Here is a 14,816-nt window from a genome sequence, read left to right as displayed (position 1 = left end):
GCCTGCAGGGCTGGTTCAGCCAGCAATTGCTGGTTCAGTGTGAGTGGGTTCAGTGTCAGTGCATTCTCTGCACAGCCCTGGCAGGCAGGAGGCTGTGTGGTACCAGCTACACCGGGGTAGCCAGGCCAGCAGACTGGTGTGGCCTGCTAAGATACTGCTGCGGGAAGAACAGAAAAGGCAGGGAAGGGCTCTAGAATGGCAAGGCAGTTGGAGCAGATGGATAGCAAGGCCAGCCTAAGCAGCCTTGAGGAAGAACATGAGGGTGTGGGGTGTGGCTGAGGTGCTGGATGGAGGGAGCTGGTCTCTCTTGAGAAGAGGAACCTGGATCAGTTAAAGGCATCATGAAAAATATTGGCCAGTGTGGTCTGAGAGGAAAAAGGAGAGAACACTGGGAATAGGAAAGAGGAAGGACAGCATAAATCTCAACTGGCTTGAATAGGACTCTAAACCTTGCAACAGTTCACCCCATATCACCTGGCTTTTAACACTGTGCAGAATGGAGAAGAGGTTAGTGCTCTAACCACCTACCTTTTGTGGAAGCAGAGCTCGAAGGTCGCTTGAGACCACTCAACCCCTGGAATGGGATATCTCCACCTTCCAGCACACTCTTGTAAATCTGCCTTTCATTCTCCAAGGCAGCAGGGTCCCCCAGAGCTAACTCTGACTCCCTCTTCACTGCATGGTAGTTGGGTGAATAGGTGGAGCTGGAATACACAAAAAAAAGGGGAGGGACACCAGGAGGTTACTCCTGTTTGCTGAGAGCTTCATGTAAAGTAAGAGAAAACCACACTTGTGAACAGAGAATAGACTGTATACGAAGAACTGGTGCTGAATGAAGAGGTTATCAATACACTGCAATAATGTTCTGGGTTTGGCACTACCAAAGCATCCTCCACTTGCAAGAAATCTGCAGGCTTAGTCCTCCCAGAAATGGGCAGCGACAGAGCACTCCTCTATTTTACAGATAACAGTCACAGAGCTGATACATTAATTCTTTGCAGATACAATGAAATTCACTGGCTAGTTGAAATTACACAAAACCTTCTAGCTTCCAGTTCTCTCTCCTTAAACACCAGCCATACCTGTCCCATGCTTACAAAGCACAGCTGCTCAGGAGGTCATCTCATCCAGTTCAGCCCCCCAGCCAACACTATAGTTCAAGATTCCCTGAGCAGTTTCTGAAGCCCACCAGTGAGGGACTGTGCAGAGAAGCAATAGTATAGGGCTACAGATTCTATACTGTTTTAATTGCCAAAGAAATTCCCAGATGCACAGTTCTGTTCAGCTTTGCCCAAGGCTTCTACTACAGGGAATAAAAAAATCCTGGACTGTAGGTCTACCATGCATATATATAAACAGAATACTGTTAAAATTAGTACAATTTTAATTTCTTAGGCTTTTAAAGACTGGAAATTTATTGCAAATCCCTTTTCTAGTCCTAAGCACAAGTATGAACCTAAGCACAAGTATGTTCACACATCTGATTTCTAGATTTCCCTGTTTTCTCTCTAAAAGAATAACTGACAATGCCATGGTATAAATGGCCTTTCCAGGTGCAAAAAACTTACTAAGCAATCAGGCAGACTGTTTTCCTAAAAGCTAAGCTCATCTGATACCAGTTCTTGTGCTCAACCAGGCTCTTCAGAATAAGATGGAGTCTCACATAAAGCTATTCTGGGGCCAAAGCATGACTGCTGGAAAATTTGAAAAAATAAAAATATACAGATTTTCCAATTCATAGAAATATTTGACATCCTGATGTCCAAGAGTGATTCAAATTTATGAGAATTTGGAAATGTTTGTGATTGTATCTGGTTGTTGTAGATAAATTTGTACATGCATCTGTTTATTTTGGATAGATGCTCTGGGGTAAAAAGAAAGCTTTAAACACATCAGAGGACTGGCTATGGAGGTGGAATTACACAATGTCTGGATCACAAAGATTATTTTCATTTCCGGACAAGGAAAACCAGATCATGTGCAGTCCCATAAATTACTTTCTGGAGGCTCCTGAAAAGCACCACAAAAGAGAAAGAGAATACTGTCACTTTTTCAACCTAGACAAAGCCCAAACAGACCCATAGCTACAAAGCTATTTTTTATCAGGGTTATCTCTTTGATAAAGAGTGCATTCTTTGTCAGGTACCTGAGGAACCCCAGCCGGTTGCTGCAGGGAATAATGACTGCCCTGAGGTTAGTTGTTAGCCTAGTTGTTAAAAAACAAAGGGTTAAAACAATCCTCCTTTGAGAATAAACCTGGGAGAGGTAGAGGAGGCTATTGGCAGAATCCCTTTACTAGCTGCTCTCTTATTCAGACCAGCAAGCAGTACTGCATTAGGGCCAAAGCAGTCTGCAAGATCAGGTGAATGAAGAGAGAGCAACACTGCAAAAAAAAGAAGACAGTAAAGTCCAGATATTTTTTCTCTCTGCTCTCTAACGGCAAGGCAGGGAAGAACGTGCAGCTCCACTGGGCCTCACTCTTGTGTCCTATTCCCAGCATACCGAGCTTGCTTCCTCTCCACTGGATCAGCCATTGGCATCCCTGAATGCTTTGTGTGGCACAGACAGTGCTGCTATGGGCAGAAATCTTACCAGCTGCTTGCAAATATAAGATATTTATGCTAATCTCAGAGATTTTATTCCTTCCTTCCAAAACAAAACAGTTGCAGCAGTTGTGTGGGTTTGCCAGCAGAATGAACACAGAAGGGAATTGAGTTGAAAGAAGTACAGGAGACCTCTAAGGCCCCCATAGGGGCAGGGAACACACGTGGTATCAGTGGGCATCTGGAGGAGAACCTGCCTTTTTTAACGAACCATCCTCATAGAGGGGATCACTGTGCCTATGGACAACATTGAGTATTCAGTACAATTACAAGGAGCAGCAGGCTCACATTAGGGGCTGGCTCTGAGGCTCAAATAACTCAGGATGACTAAAGTAACTCAACACAGCTCAGCATCTTGCTCTGGATTTTTTTGTGTTCCTCTTTTAAAACAAACCAACTCCATGTACAGCTCATTTACACAGAATATACTGTTTATTACATATTCCGCTGAAAAAGCGGTGCCCAATTAATCTTTGAGAAATATTGTTACTCCTACCACTGTTCCCTTCCTGTAGGCTGGAAAATTACTGCCTTTCATCAACTGCATCCATCTAATCTGGTGCACATAACACGGAATATCTAGCAGGAGCCAATCTATCACACGTGTAACAAACAATTTTTTTTTTATTCCACACAATAATGTTACTTGCATGAAGACACAGCCAATTTGCAAAATTCATCAGATGAAGTTAAAGGTCTCTTTTTTTTAAAGCCACTGCCTAGCACAATCAGCAAATCTTATTTAAACAATACCATCACTCATGTAATCACTTCAAAATTCATTCTGGATCAAAAAGCAGACATTGTACCAGGACTCACCTAAAGCATGCATATAATTCTTACGGTACATGCATATGTCTATATCCATCTCCCAAACAGCCAACCCATGTCCAACGCCCAAAACCCTGTCCTACATGACCTCAGATTGTAAAAGAGACATCAACAAGCAATTGAAAAACTTACTAGGAAGAATGGTCTGTGGAAGTTTCCAGAGGAGTAACACCTGCTGTATTCTGCAAAAGTCCAAACAAAGGAGTCATTGATAAGCCCTTACATGTGAGGAGAAAGAAAAAGGCTTGCTTAAGTAATTTTCCATTTATTGCTTGAATATTAGCCTATAAGAGACATTGAGGTTTAAATCTAAACGCAATTTAAGCTGTCAATGTCTTTGCAGAAAAGCAACAATTTTCATGAGTTCCTTCAGGGCAGTGACAGGTTTTTAGCACAGCCGATGCCTTTTCGCAGTGCCTATTCTTTTGTCTGCAAATGAGTCATTGTGAATAAAGCCAAAAGCAAGAAGAGATAACCAGCTGGGCCATGACCAGGAGACACATGCTCATAATTATTTCCCCAAGCTTTCCCCCAACCGGTCACTGCCCGCCTTTGCTTTAAAGGTGTATTACATTTCTGCAGCACAATACATTCCTCAGCGTTCAAAAAATATCAAAGCTCTAAAAAGAAAAGCAACGTTTCAGTTCAGTTTCCTTACTTAAGAGAAGCAATGCCAGCTGCACAGGTTCAATAGCAAAAGCCAGTTCTTAGCCGCTTGCTTTAAATCCATCTAACGCTTCTTAGACACGTTATTTAAAAATTGAAGGCAATTTTAGAGGCAATTCTCTATTTGGTGTCCCCTCATCTATGTGAGGATTTCTATCTAGGACAAAAAAACAAATCTTGGATTTGAAAAAGCAGCTTTTCCAAGTCCTGGTGAAATGCCGCAGCTTCAAAAAAAATCAGCAACAGAAAAAAAAAGAAAAAATGGCGTGTTACCAATTAATCTATCATTTCATGGTTCGAGTCCTGCAGACTCTTGAAGCAGCAGCAGCTGACCTGCCCTAGAAGGCCATGGCAAGGTGCAGCATAAGGAAAATTGTGTAAAATCTCTCGGGAATATCCAAAATCTTGGGTAGGCGTGCGCTCCAAGCAGAGAGCGGGGCTTGTATGAAGGGAGAGTAGATGGCAACACGCTTGAAAGGCACGAGATGATGACGTGACATGCCAACCAAGAATTTTAAGCTGATTGCTGCTGCTGCCTATTCATGTGAAAAATAGAGAGGGGGTTTTTTTGCAGACACTGAACTCTAAACCTGAAACAGGGACTGGGATGGGGGTGGGGGCAGCTGAAAGCGAATGTGGTGGTGGGTGAGAGAGGAAATCATTGTATCTGAAATGGATTTCAAGCTGGATTCTCAGCATCACATTCTATTATTTCTGACAGCAACACAGCAAGCCATGCAGTCAGAACACTCAGAACCATTATTTATCCCAACCTCATTTAATAATCATCCAGCAGTGAATAGATTAGAGCAGAGAGTTTGGAAACAGGGATTGGCAGCATGAAAAGAATAGGAAATACCTTCTGTGGCTTTTTATGTGGTGCTTTATAAAGCTTCTCCATTTTTTCTAAATCTGCCTCTAACTCAGTCTGGTAGAGGTAGAGGTCTTTTTCTAGATCACTCTGGTTAAAGAAGGAGAAGAAGAATGGGAAAACAATGCTTAGGGTTAGGGGAAACCAAAGGAATGTTAATTTTGAAAAAAAAAAGAGAGCCTTTTAATTGAAAAAAGAGGAAGGTGGTATGGACAATACACAGAAAATCACTAGTAATAATCATGTTTCAATCATTATAGAGGAAATAGTTTTAGGCAATTAACATTCAAATCAAGAGATGCACAGGCCTGCTAGAATCTATTTCTACAAACCATAAAGTTATAAAACCCACCTGTAAAGAAAAAAAAAAAAGATACTGTAACAATATGCAATATGCTGTTAGTATAATTATCATTGCAAGTCAAGATAGCAAAACAACCACTCTAAATTATGGCTGATTATGATTTAAGAACTGTTTATTTAATGAATTTACCAGCTACTTAATTGTTAGGCTAATGAGCTCAAGCCCAATTAAAAAAAAAAAAAAAAATCACTCACAAGCACACAAAACCCAAGCAATGCTACAAGAAAAAAAAAAAGAAAACCACATACACACATATATACGCACTAGATGCTGTAGTACAACGTACGTGAGACACAATTACCTTTCTATCCTCTCTAGTAAGGATAGAGCAATCTCCAGGAGTATAATCCCAAATCTTTTTTGGAGGCTGATGGAAAGCAGAGGAAGGAAATGAGGAAATGAAGATAAGGAAAGACATCACAGAGAATATGGAAATTGGATTAGAACAGAGGGGAAATACAACAGGGAATTTGCATCAACACTGAAAAGAAATTATAAAATAACAACAAACCACAACAGAGAAAGAGAGAGAGAAGGAGGGATAAATCTGCTATAGCATAAATATCAAGAAATCATGGGGGGCAAAAGGGAATATACATGCAGTGTGGAAGGGACTGTTTTCAGTAATGCTTTCAGAAATTTTTTTTTGCACGGTGCTCTAAGGGATTTTGGACTCTCTAGAGGGAGCCCACAGATATTGGTTAAAGCATTCTTAAAAAAAAAAAACCAAAAAAACAAAATGGGGGGGGAAACCACGCAGTCATAAAAAGCATTTGTTTTGCTCATTCTTCTTTTCAAAAGGAAAGGGTAAAACAATGTTCTTTGATAAAGAAAAGGGAAAATCTTTCTCACACCCATCAGAGTATGAATACATACCATGTGAACAAATGGCTGATTTTCCAGAGGTGGCATTGTGGGGCAATGAGAATGCAGAGTTGTTATTTTTTATGTTACTGGTTTGGGCGTTGGTTTGTGAGGATTTTTGGTGGACAGAGTGGGACACAAGAAAGTTTGGGAACTGGTTATTTAAAGTTCATCCTACAGCTGAAAGTGCCGATTTCAAAATGGATTTTTTTCTGTTTGGATGCACATGTAAATATCAGGCAGGATTATTCAGAGTGAAAGACCGGACTGGACTCCCATGACTGGAGTGAGCAAAGCTACAAAAAGCATGTTCTTTGGGCTGTGGCAATGAAGCTCAGAGAAGGCTTTGCCAGCTATAAAAGTCTGAGATGGCATCCTGAATTCAAGTGCCGGACACCAAAGCACTGTTTATGGAGTTCCGCATTCAGGAACTGGCATAGTTCTTGGGGAGCCGCACAGCTTTGGAACTGGACCAAGTTCAAGGCAAGCCATAAGAGAGCAGCACTTAACAAAAGTGCCCTGAGCAAGGTCGGGAACTTGTCACCAGAACAGATGCTCTGCTGAACACGAGACAGATTGCCCTGAGATACCCTCTTCTGGAATGAGGCCAAGGCTCCATGACTAAAAGCACAAATCCACACTTTTAAAGAACAGGTATACCCCCATATGTAGAAAGAACCAAGGGCATAAATGGTCTCCTTTCTTTGACACATTTTTCCATTAACTCACACTAACTCAAAGGACCACAGAGATGACAAACCTTCACTCATTGCAAAAGCAGATGGCTATTAATTACACGGCAGCAAAGATAAACAGGTTTCTTCTCACTATGGAAACATGACACTGTGGATAACTCACGGCAAATTTTAAGGAGTCAAATCCTTATACTGACAACACTTACAACCTCAGTGAGGTGAGATTTATCTGACTTTTACTGCCTAAACATTAGGAGGGGTCATCTCAAACCACTGCTGAAACTCCTTCTTTAGCTTAGGATGGAAGGTCCATAGTTTTCTATGAAAGACTGGACTACTCAACCACTGTACATGCTTGTTTTTCAGCAAAAATTATGCTATTTGTATGATGTGATCAGACTGAGCACACAACTCCAGGTAGCTACATTCTGTGCAGAGGAACTTTGTCACTTCTGTCAGAACAAAGACTAGATTTAAAGGAAACTTGGTCTCTAGTGTCCATGTGCAGTTGCCTTTGAAGACAGTACTAAACCTTAAAACATATTTCTGTTTTGTTGTACACACATGGAATCTCAGCAGCACTCAAAAATTGTGTGCATGGGCATTTGACTACTGACCTCAAGGGGAAAGCAGAAATGACAAACCATCACTATGCTTGAATACATGTGAGAGGCTGATACTGACCCTCTGGTGAAGTAACAGTAGCTTATTAAACAGTATTTAAGAACTAAGTTAACAGTCTTTAATCAGTAAGAACCAGTCCATTACATGCTTTAAAGTCACATTTTTTTCCAGTAGCCATGACCACTGATGTGTTCCCTCCATCAAAATGTTCTTTGTCCTATTGAATAATTAAGCTTTAGTTCATCTTCTTCCAGAGAGGAAATCAAGGCTTTTTTTTTTTCCTTCTTTCCACACATAGCAACACAGCTCCATTTGAAAAGAAAGAACATTGTTCTCAGACTCCTTTGGTTTCAGGGAAGGGCAAGGGCTGTCCAACACAGACTAATGCTCCCCATTTTATGCAATGGGCAGCTACATGCATAAGGAAATAAGCAGGAAACAGGATCTGTTTAGGGACTGCTAGAAATCACTGACCTACAGTTTACAAGCCAGGGACAGGAATAAATAATTCTCCTTGACTTAAAGCTACCTATCAGCCATCCTAGATCTTGTCAGGCAGAGGGAGAATAATGGCTTTGAATAAGGACTTTTAAGAATGACAACAAGATATTATTTCTAACAGCAACAACAAAAATGCAGTTTGAACTACGGTGTGTGAAAAAATATTACCTTGTTGATACATAGTGCTGGAAGGTGGGGAATGTTTGTAAATGGCTTCAAAACACTAAAAGTGGCCATAGAACAGCTGCTTTATATTAGTACCAGGATGACATTATGTACAATCACATCTTTAAATGAGTAAGGCAGCTGTTTCAGATTTAGGGCCTAGGAAAGAGATGTGACAATCATAAAAAAAAAAAAAAAAAAAAAAAAAAAGGCAGGTTGACTTCATTGGTCATTGCAACTATCAAACTTACCGGTTTCCCAAACTCCAATTCCGAAAAGAATTTATACCAAGGTTCATTCTTTAAATCTATCTCTTCTGGGCTTATATCCCGAGTCTAAAGGAATTGGTGATAGGGGAATGGAAGAAAGAGAAGGATAACATTATGCAAAGAATACACGGAAAGGGACTGTTAGAGATGCAGATCTCATGACTTCCATTCTAAAATGTAGATATTTAGTCTTATAATTTGGAATTTCTATAGCATGTCTCTCATAAAGGCCATGAACTGCTTTGCAAACATCAGCTAAGCCTAGTAGCATCATTGTGAGCAACATGAATATGAATGAATTGCATTTTACAGGTCAGGAGACCCACGTAGAGAGAGAGATTATGCAGCTTGCCCAGAGTCACAGAGAGACTGAATGGAAGAGCTGGTAGTCAAGCAGTCCCTCTGTCGTACAGTCAGACACTTCCATCAAGTCCAAAGCTGCATGAACTTTACTTTTATTAATCTTCAATTGGTTAAAAAAAAAGAAAGAGAGACTCAGTGAGACCTGATTCAAATACTGCATCTTTAACAGCACATGAACATGTGAGAAACCCTGTTCTATACACTGCAAACAGAGCGGAAGGTGGTTTTCTAAATCATACAAGACACATGTCAGAGAGAGTGCACCCTGAAAGATCTCTGAAAGATGGATAGAGCGACAATATTACATGTTTCTTCACAAATAAATGTTAGAGTATCAGACAAAACTATAATGAAGGAAAATCAGACAGGACAGAAAACAGTACAGCTGAAAAGGAAATTCCCTGTCATTCATACCATCTGTTTCAATGCAAAAAAAAAACTGAAATAGTTGTAGCTGTTTGAAAATACTGATAATGAGGTAAGAGAATAAAAGTCCATTGCTAAAGCTTCTGAGGTACCAATCCCCAAAAGATATCTAGCTAATTCTTGCATTTCAATATACCTAGTATAAGACAGAGAGGATCTCAGTGCATTAAAAATATAAACACGTTATGTCTGCTGTGCCAGTGTGATCCCAAGTGCTCCATCACAAGGAGGAAGGAGCCACACAGACGCACAGTATCCTCAGGGAAATCGTTTTGTGGTGGGGTTACTGAGGCAGTTGACAACAGTGCTGGACTTGGATGTCCCAGATGCTGCCATAGCCATTAGCATCACAAAAAAAAAGCTCTAGGAAAAGAGCTCAGGATCAATGCTGAATGAGAGGCAATGCAAGATAAATAGTTACATCATGTTTAATGCCTGATGGCCTGGAGAATGATTTGACTATTTCTTAAAGGCACGAAAGAATCAATACATCTATTTTTTATTTACTGCATTCCAGCTAAAAGCACTCATCTTATGTAACTGTGTTTACTTTAAAACAATGTCCACTGATGTCAACAGGAAGCTATTCATTGCTCTGAAATGGTTTTGGGTTGGGATTCTGATAGTCACAGCTGTAGGTGTGATTACCAGGAGATACTCAAAACTCTGGCACCTCCCTGAAAGATGTAGTCACTAACCACTATATCACTGTTATATTTAATGAGACTGATGGAGACTGTGAAGCTACTACTTCAAGACCTTTCTTCTCTGGTCTGTGGCTTTAAATTAAAGCTCTTAAAATAACATTGGAAGTAACACAGCTATCACTTCTGTCTTGGTTTTGATGAGTTCTGTACATACAATCTTTTCCAATTATGCTGATGATGGTTCTGCTTGTGGCTTTTAGACTCTGATTCCACAGCTCAATTTAGTACCTGATGAAGCCTGAACACGTAGACAGTGCCACTGGTGATGACAGACCTTTTGCAAATGTTTAAGTACACAGATGAAGCCGGCCTTTTGCCACAGGTTTTAATCTTGTCTGTTTACCGTGAGACAAAATTGATGTTTAAGTCAGCAGAAATCTGGCTCCAGGATGGACTGCAGGAATGGAGGTGTCATACCATGTTCAAACCACTCCTCACTGGCACTTCTCTAATGGGCTGAGCCAACGCCCAGTAGTATCAAGAGGGAGTCATCCACCGCCCATTGCAATAGGCACTAGGATCGTGCTCCCATCAGGAGCAACCTTGTTGAAGTCAGTGAAGGGACACGGGTGTGAAAAGAAGTTGGTTGCAGGATCTTCAAAAAGTGATGGACCTTGATTACACTTGGAAGGAAAAAAGAAAACCCACCAAAATACTAAGGAGAAGCATCAGGTCCCACAACAGACTTGATTCTTACATTTCTATTGATTTAAATTGCTATTCACTCTTGTGTAAAATCCTTGGCAGGTTTTTCAGGAGCATTCCTTTATCTACTCCATGCATGGATCAATGTCTGAGCTGTTAAGGCACAAAGTCCAGTTTACATTTGGAAACTCACTGCAATTCGCATTTCTAATTGAATCCTTCAAATTAATGCCTTTATAGAACAATTATATCTTTATGCACTATCGTTTGTTATACAGTACTGACATCGTTCAGTATTTTCTAGCAGTTTCAGTGTCACATGTGCACCATGGAAGGACACCTGTGGTGATTTATACAGGACCAGCTGATGAGGTTAGCATCATCTCTCTGCCCGGTCCCTTGTCAAGTATTCTCAGCCAAGGCTGCAGAAAGAGACTTTCGTATGTCCCCAGCTGTCACAATTCACAGCACTGCTTACTAATTGAAATTACTTACTAACTGAAAACCAACGACTGAAATTGGTAACAGCTCACTTAATACTGCAGGTTACATTCCACCATAGCTGGGGAGCTCACATTCAGTCCTGCCACCTCTGCCACAGAAGTGGTGAGATCCAGCTGAGGAAAAAAGCAGCCCAGGGAAGATGGCCATATCCTAATGCGCACCTCAGAGGCATCCATGGAGGCACACTAAAGGCACTCTAAAAACTAGTTCAGTGTTTAAAGCATCAGAGGAACATAGAAACTGAACCTGCCTTCTCTGTTGCATAATGCCTTCAACCCTCCTGCATCAGCTAATGCTGTGTCCTAGAAAAAGTACAGCTGGCAAAACAGCTGCTGAACAGGTCACAGTGTCAAACATGGATTAAAAACTAGGGTTAGTGATCCATACTTAACACGGAAAACAACATGTCCAAAAGGAAAGAAGCCTCTCAATCCCCCTGCACCTTGCTTTAGAGAGAACAAAAATGTTAGGAAGTTATGCAGAACAGTTTTCAAAATACATCACATGAGCACTGCAATGTAAGCATAAGGAATCCCATCCAAATAGAACCACACCAGCATTAAGAGAGTATTTCATAATCACAGGATAAAGCCACAAACTAGGATAAATCAAACATTACCATCTTTTCGTTGTTCAGAACGGAGGACTTCCCTGGCTGATAGTCATAAATGCTCCTGGGTTCTGCACGGTATTTTCTGGTGTCCACCTTCTTGTCTGGAGGCTCCCAGTCAGTCCTGAGGAAACAAAAATCAATTAACCCAAAATACTGCGGTTTCTTTGGAGACAAACACTCCATTTTGACAGATGCTTTACCCCATTAATCATGGTTTAATCAGGGTACTTTTCCTTAACCCAGGAAAGGAGACTGCTACAAGAGGAACAGTTCAGATTGGGGTCTGGACACCTACTTGTTTATCTGTTGCAGGCAGAGTTTGATACAGCTCAGCTGCTGAAACAATTGGAGCAGAGGGGGGTTATTCTAAGAACTTTCAGTAAACTTCCAGGCTTCTGTATCTTTCCTCACTGGAAACAGCTTAATGATGGGCTTAACTCACAAATATGAACATGTCCCAACTTTGGGCAGAAGGTAGGTTAAATTCCTTTTGCTAAACTTCTGCCTTTTAGCCACATCACTGATTACCTGACTACCACTGCTCTGGATTCTGAGGGCACTCTGGATTCCAAGAGGAGGTTTCTCCTAGAGACATGAAAGAATTATCTCAGGCTGCTCTATCTTAAGATGGCTAAGAACAGTCCATTAACATATCCAAATCACTATTTTGTGCAATGCCTATACCAGCACAGTTCAAACAACAACAGCCACAAAACATTCAGGGTCCATATCCTACAAGGTCCTGCTGCTCTGAAAATTGGTATAATCAAACACCTCATGCAGAATAACAAATGCTCTCCAAAAAGCCCAGAAAGCAGCCCTTTTAAGATGATGAACTAATTCTGATTTTGCTCTTGGCATGTTCTCTTTGATGGGCAATGTGTATGTTGATTGATCTCACGCAGAATTCACCAAACAAAAGTGAAGCATCTATCTGAAACTGCTGCTCCAGGTTTCCTCTCCCTTACCCTTCTGATCTGGTTAGGGTAGAAACAAACCACTGAGCTGCCTAAACTCTCTCCACTGGCTGAGGAGAGACAGAGACGACCAATTTAATTTTTTTTTCTATCTAAAGTAAGGCAAGATGACAGTCAAAATGATTGGCATACAAACAGTGTACAAATTTCAACAAGAATGAACTTTGCTGTCCAGAATAACTTGATTGCTTAAGACTTCAACCACAGAGAAAATTCTGGTGAGGCACTGGCTTGCCACTAGATAATAGGAAGCATTAATTATGGTAATCCTTTCAGTTGCAAGAGTTTTCTCAGAGAACAAATACACGAATGCCTTCAATTCCTACATAAGGAAGACACATTCTATCAATAAACTTTGTCTCCTGATCCAGTGACCTCAGGTGCTCGCTAAAGCATCAATCTCAAATTACAGCATTGCTCATTTGAGGCAGCAAGTGAAAAACACTAAGAGCAGCTGGGAAAATGCAGCAGGACATAAAATTTTATTTGGTCATTCTGCTTTTCCTTCATTTGGTAAATGCATTTTTACTGTTACAAAGAGGTTTAAAATACATGGTAATAAAGCAAAAAATGAGGAGGGAAGTAATCCTAAAGATCAGAAATGACACTGCTGACTAGAACCTACTTCCAATAAAGTTCACGTGGGTAAGACTGCTCAGAGATGGAAAACGTAACAAAGTTTTTTACCAAGGTTCAACACAAATCTAAATTTTGCTTCTCTATAATTATCACTACTTGTTTGTATTCTGAGGCCTTTACAGTGTCACACTGAGCCAAGAGTCTCCACTGTGCCTATGTGGTAGGCACTGTATAGACACGATACCCAAGGAAACACTCCTCACCCAGGCAGGAGACTATGCAACAGACTGTGTGAGGCCTCATAAAAAAGACAGACAGAATGAGGGACTGGGCTGTGACAATGAAGGAGTTCACTGCTGCCTAGTAAAAGACTCAGAGCAAAAACTACACATTCAACTTCCAAAAGAGTTTAACTGGAGTTGTGGACCTAAGGCTTCCACTTTTATCCCCTTCCCATTGGCAGCTTTCAGATATTCTTCCAGAACTGATCCATATACAACTTAGTTCAGGTCACCTTTCTGGGCTTGATTTCAGTGATGAAGTACGGTTTGGCAGTGGCAAAGTGGCAGACCTCTTCACAACCTTCTCTGAATCAATATTGTCCATCTCACTCTTGGAGCGGGGAACAGAAAGCTGGGTTCTGCCTGTAGGATAAATCACATATAGGAATATTGGTGAACTGGATAGGAGACAAATAAATACATGCTTTACATGCCCTTTCTGTTTGACAAATTAAACAAGAAATGTGAATTACTTACTGTCCTCAGAATAGGAATAACGAGGAGAGTATGAATCAGAATCTTCATCTGAAAGACAAAAGCATTTTGCAAGGGAGTTGAGAAATCCCCGAAGAAGAAGCAGGAGAGACCCTTTAATTTCTTCTACTAATGCATTGACAATAATTTGAGTGATATGCCCAATACTTACCTCAGGGAGAGTATCCTAAAAAATAAAATTCCAATGAGGTTTAAATTGCATTTGAAAATATTTCCTAGATTAGATATAAATATTAATATACTACTTACACTAATACCTTTCTCAAGGCTCTCAAAGAACTTTCGAAAATAATCCCTTTTTATCATAAAACTCCTCTATATCAAGGGTTAATAGATCCACTTTATCAAAAGCTGAGAGATAGAGAATCCAAAAGCCATAGTCTATGATTAAAATAACTCATTAGGTGCTAAACACAATAATTGAGCTGAGGAGTCCTGCTGCCAATCACATATGATTTTTGTATTTAGCTATTAGACAGCATCCAAAGGAGGGCAATGAAGGTGGTGAAGGCCCTTGGGGGAAAGCCGTATGAAGAGCAGCTGAAGTAACTTGGTCTGTTCAGCCTGGACAGGAGGAGACTGAGGGGAAACCTCACTGCAGTTACAACTTCCTTGTAAGGGGAAGAGGAGGGGCAGACACCGATCAAGTTCAGTCAGGGGAGATTTAGGTTGGATATAAGAAAAATCTTCTTCACCCAGAGGGTGATTGGGCACTGGAACAGCTCCCCAGGGAATTGGTCACAGCACCAGCCTGACAGAGCTCAGGAAATGTT

The 14,816-nt window shown here is 40.8% G+C and overlaps 1 protein-coding gene across 15 annotated transcripts in view; it reads right to left on the bottom strand.

The window, feature by feature from the left end:
- SORBS1 (sorbin and SH3 domain containing 1) overlaps positions 1-14,816 on the bottom strand; it is a 75,543-nt gene that overhangs the window by 25,125 nt on the left and 35,602 nt on the right. For 9 of the 15 annotated variants that reach the window (XM_017725902.1, XM_017725903.1, XM_017725906.1 and 6 more), the window contains 9 exons: positions 14,026-14,073; positions 13,782-13,911; positions 11,718-11,832; positions 8,436-8,519; positions 6,212-6,226; positions 5,637-5,702; positions 4,960-5,061; positions 3,567-3,616; positions 529-704 (listed from right to left, as the gene is read on the bottom strand). In XM_017725902.1, coding sequence (XP_017581391.1) covers positions 529-704; positions 3,567-3,616; positions 4,960-5,061; positions 5,637-5,702; positions 6,212-6,226; positions 8,436-8,519; positions 11,718-11,832; positions 13,782-13,911; positions 14,026-14,073 — 786 coding nt within the window. The remainder of the gene's footprint in view (positions 1-528; positions 705-3,566; positions 3,617-4,959; positions 5,062-5,636; positions 5,703-6,211; positions 6,227-8,435; positions 8,520-11,717; positions 11,833-13,781; positions 13,912-14,025; positions 14,074-14,816) is intronic. The other 6 variants (XM_017725915.1, XM_017725913.1, XM_017725916.1 and 3 more) reach the window with 3 other exon arrangements.

Source organism: Corvus brachyrhynchos, unplaced genomic scaffold, assembly GCF_000691975.1.
Source record: "Corvus brachyrhynchos isolate BGI_N302 unplaced genomic scaffold, ASM69197v1 scaffold61, whole genome shotgun sequence".
Taxonomy (NCBI): Eukaryota; Metazoa; Chordata; class Aves; order Passeriformes; family Corvidae; genus Corvus; species Corvus brachyrhynchos.
This window is presented reverse-complemented; position numbering and strand designations above follow the sequence as displayed.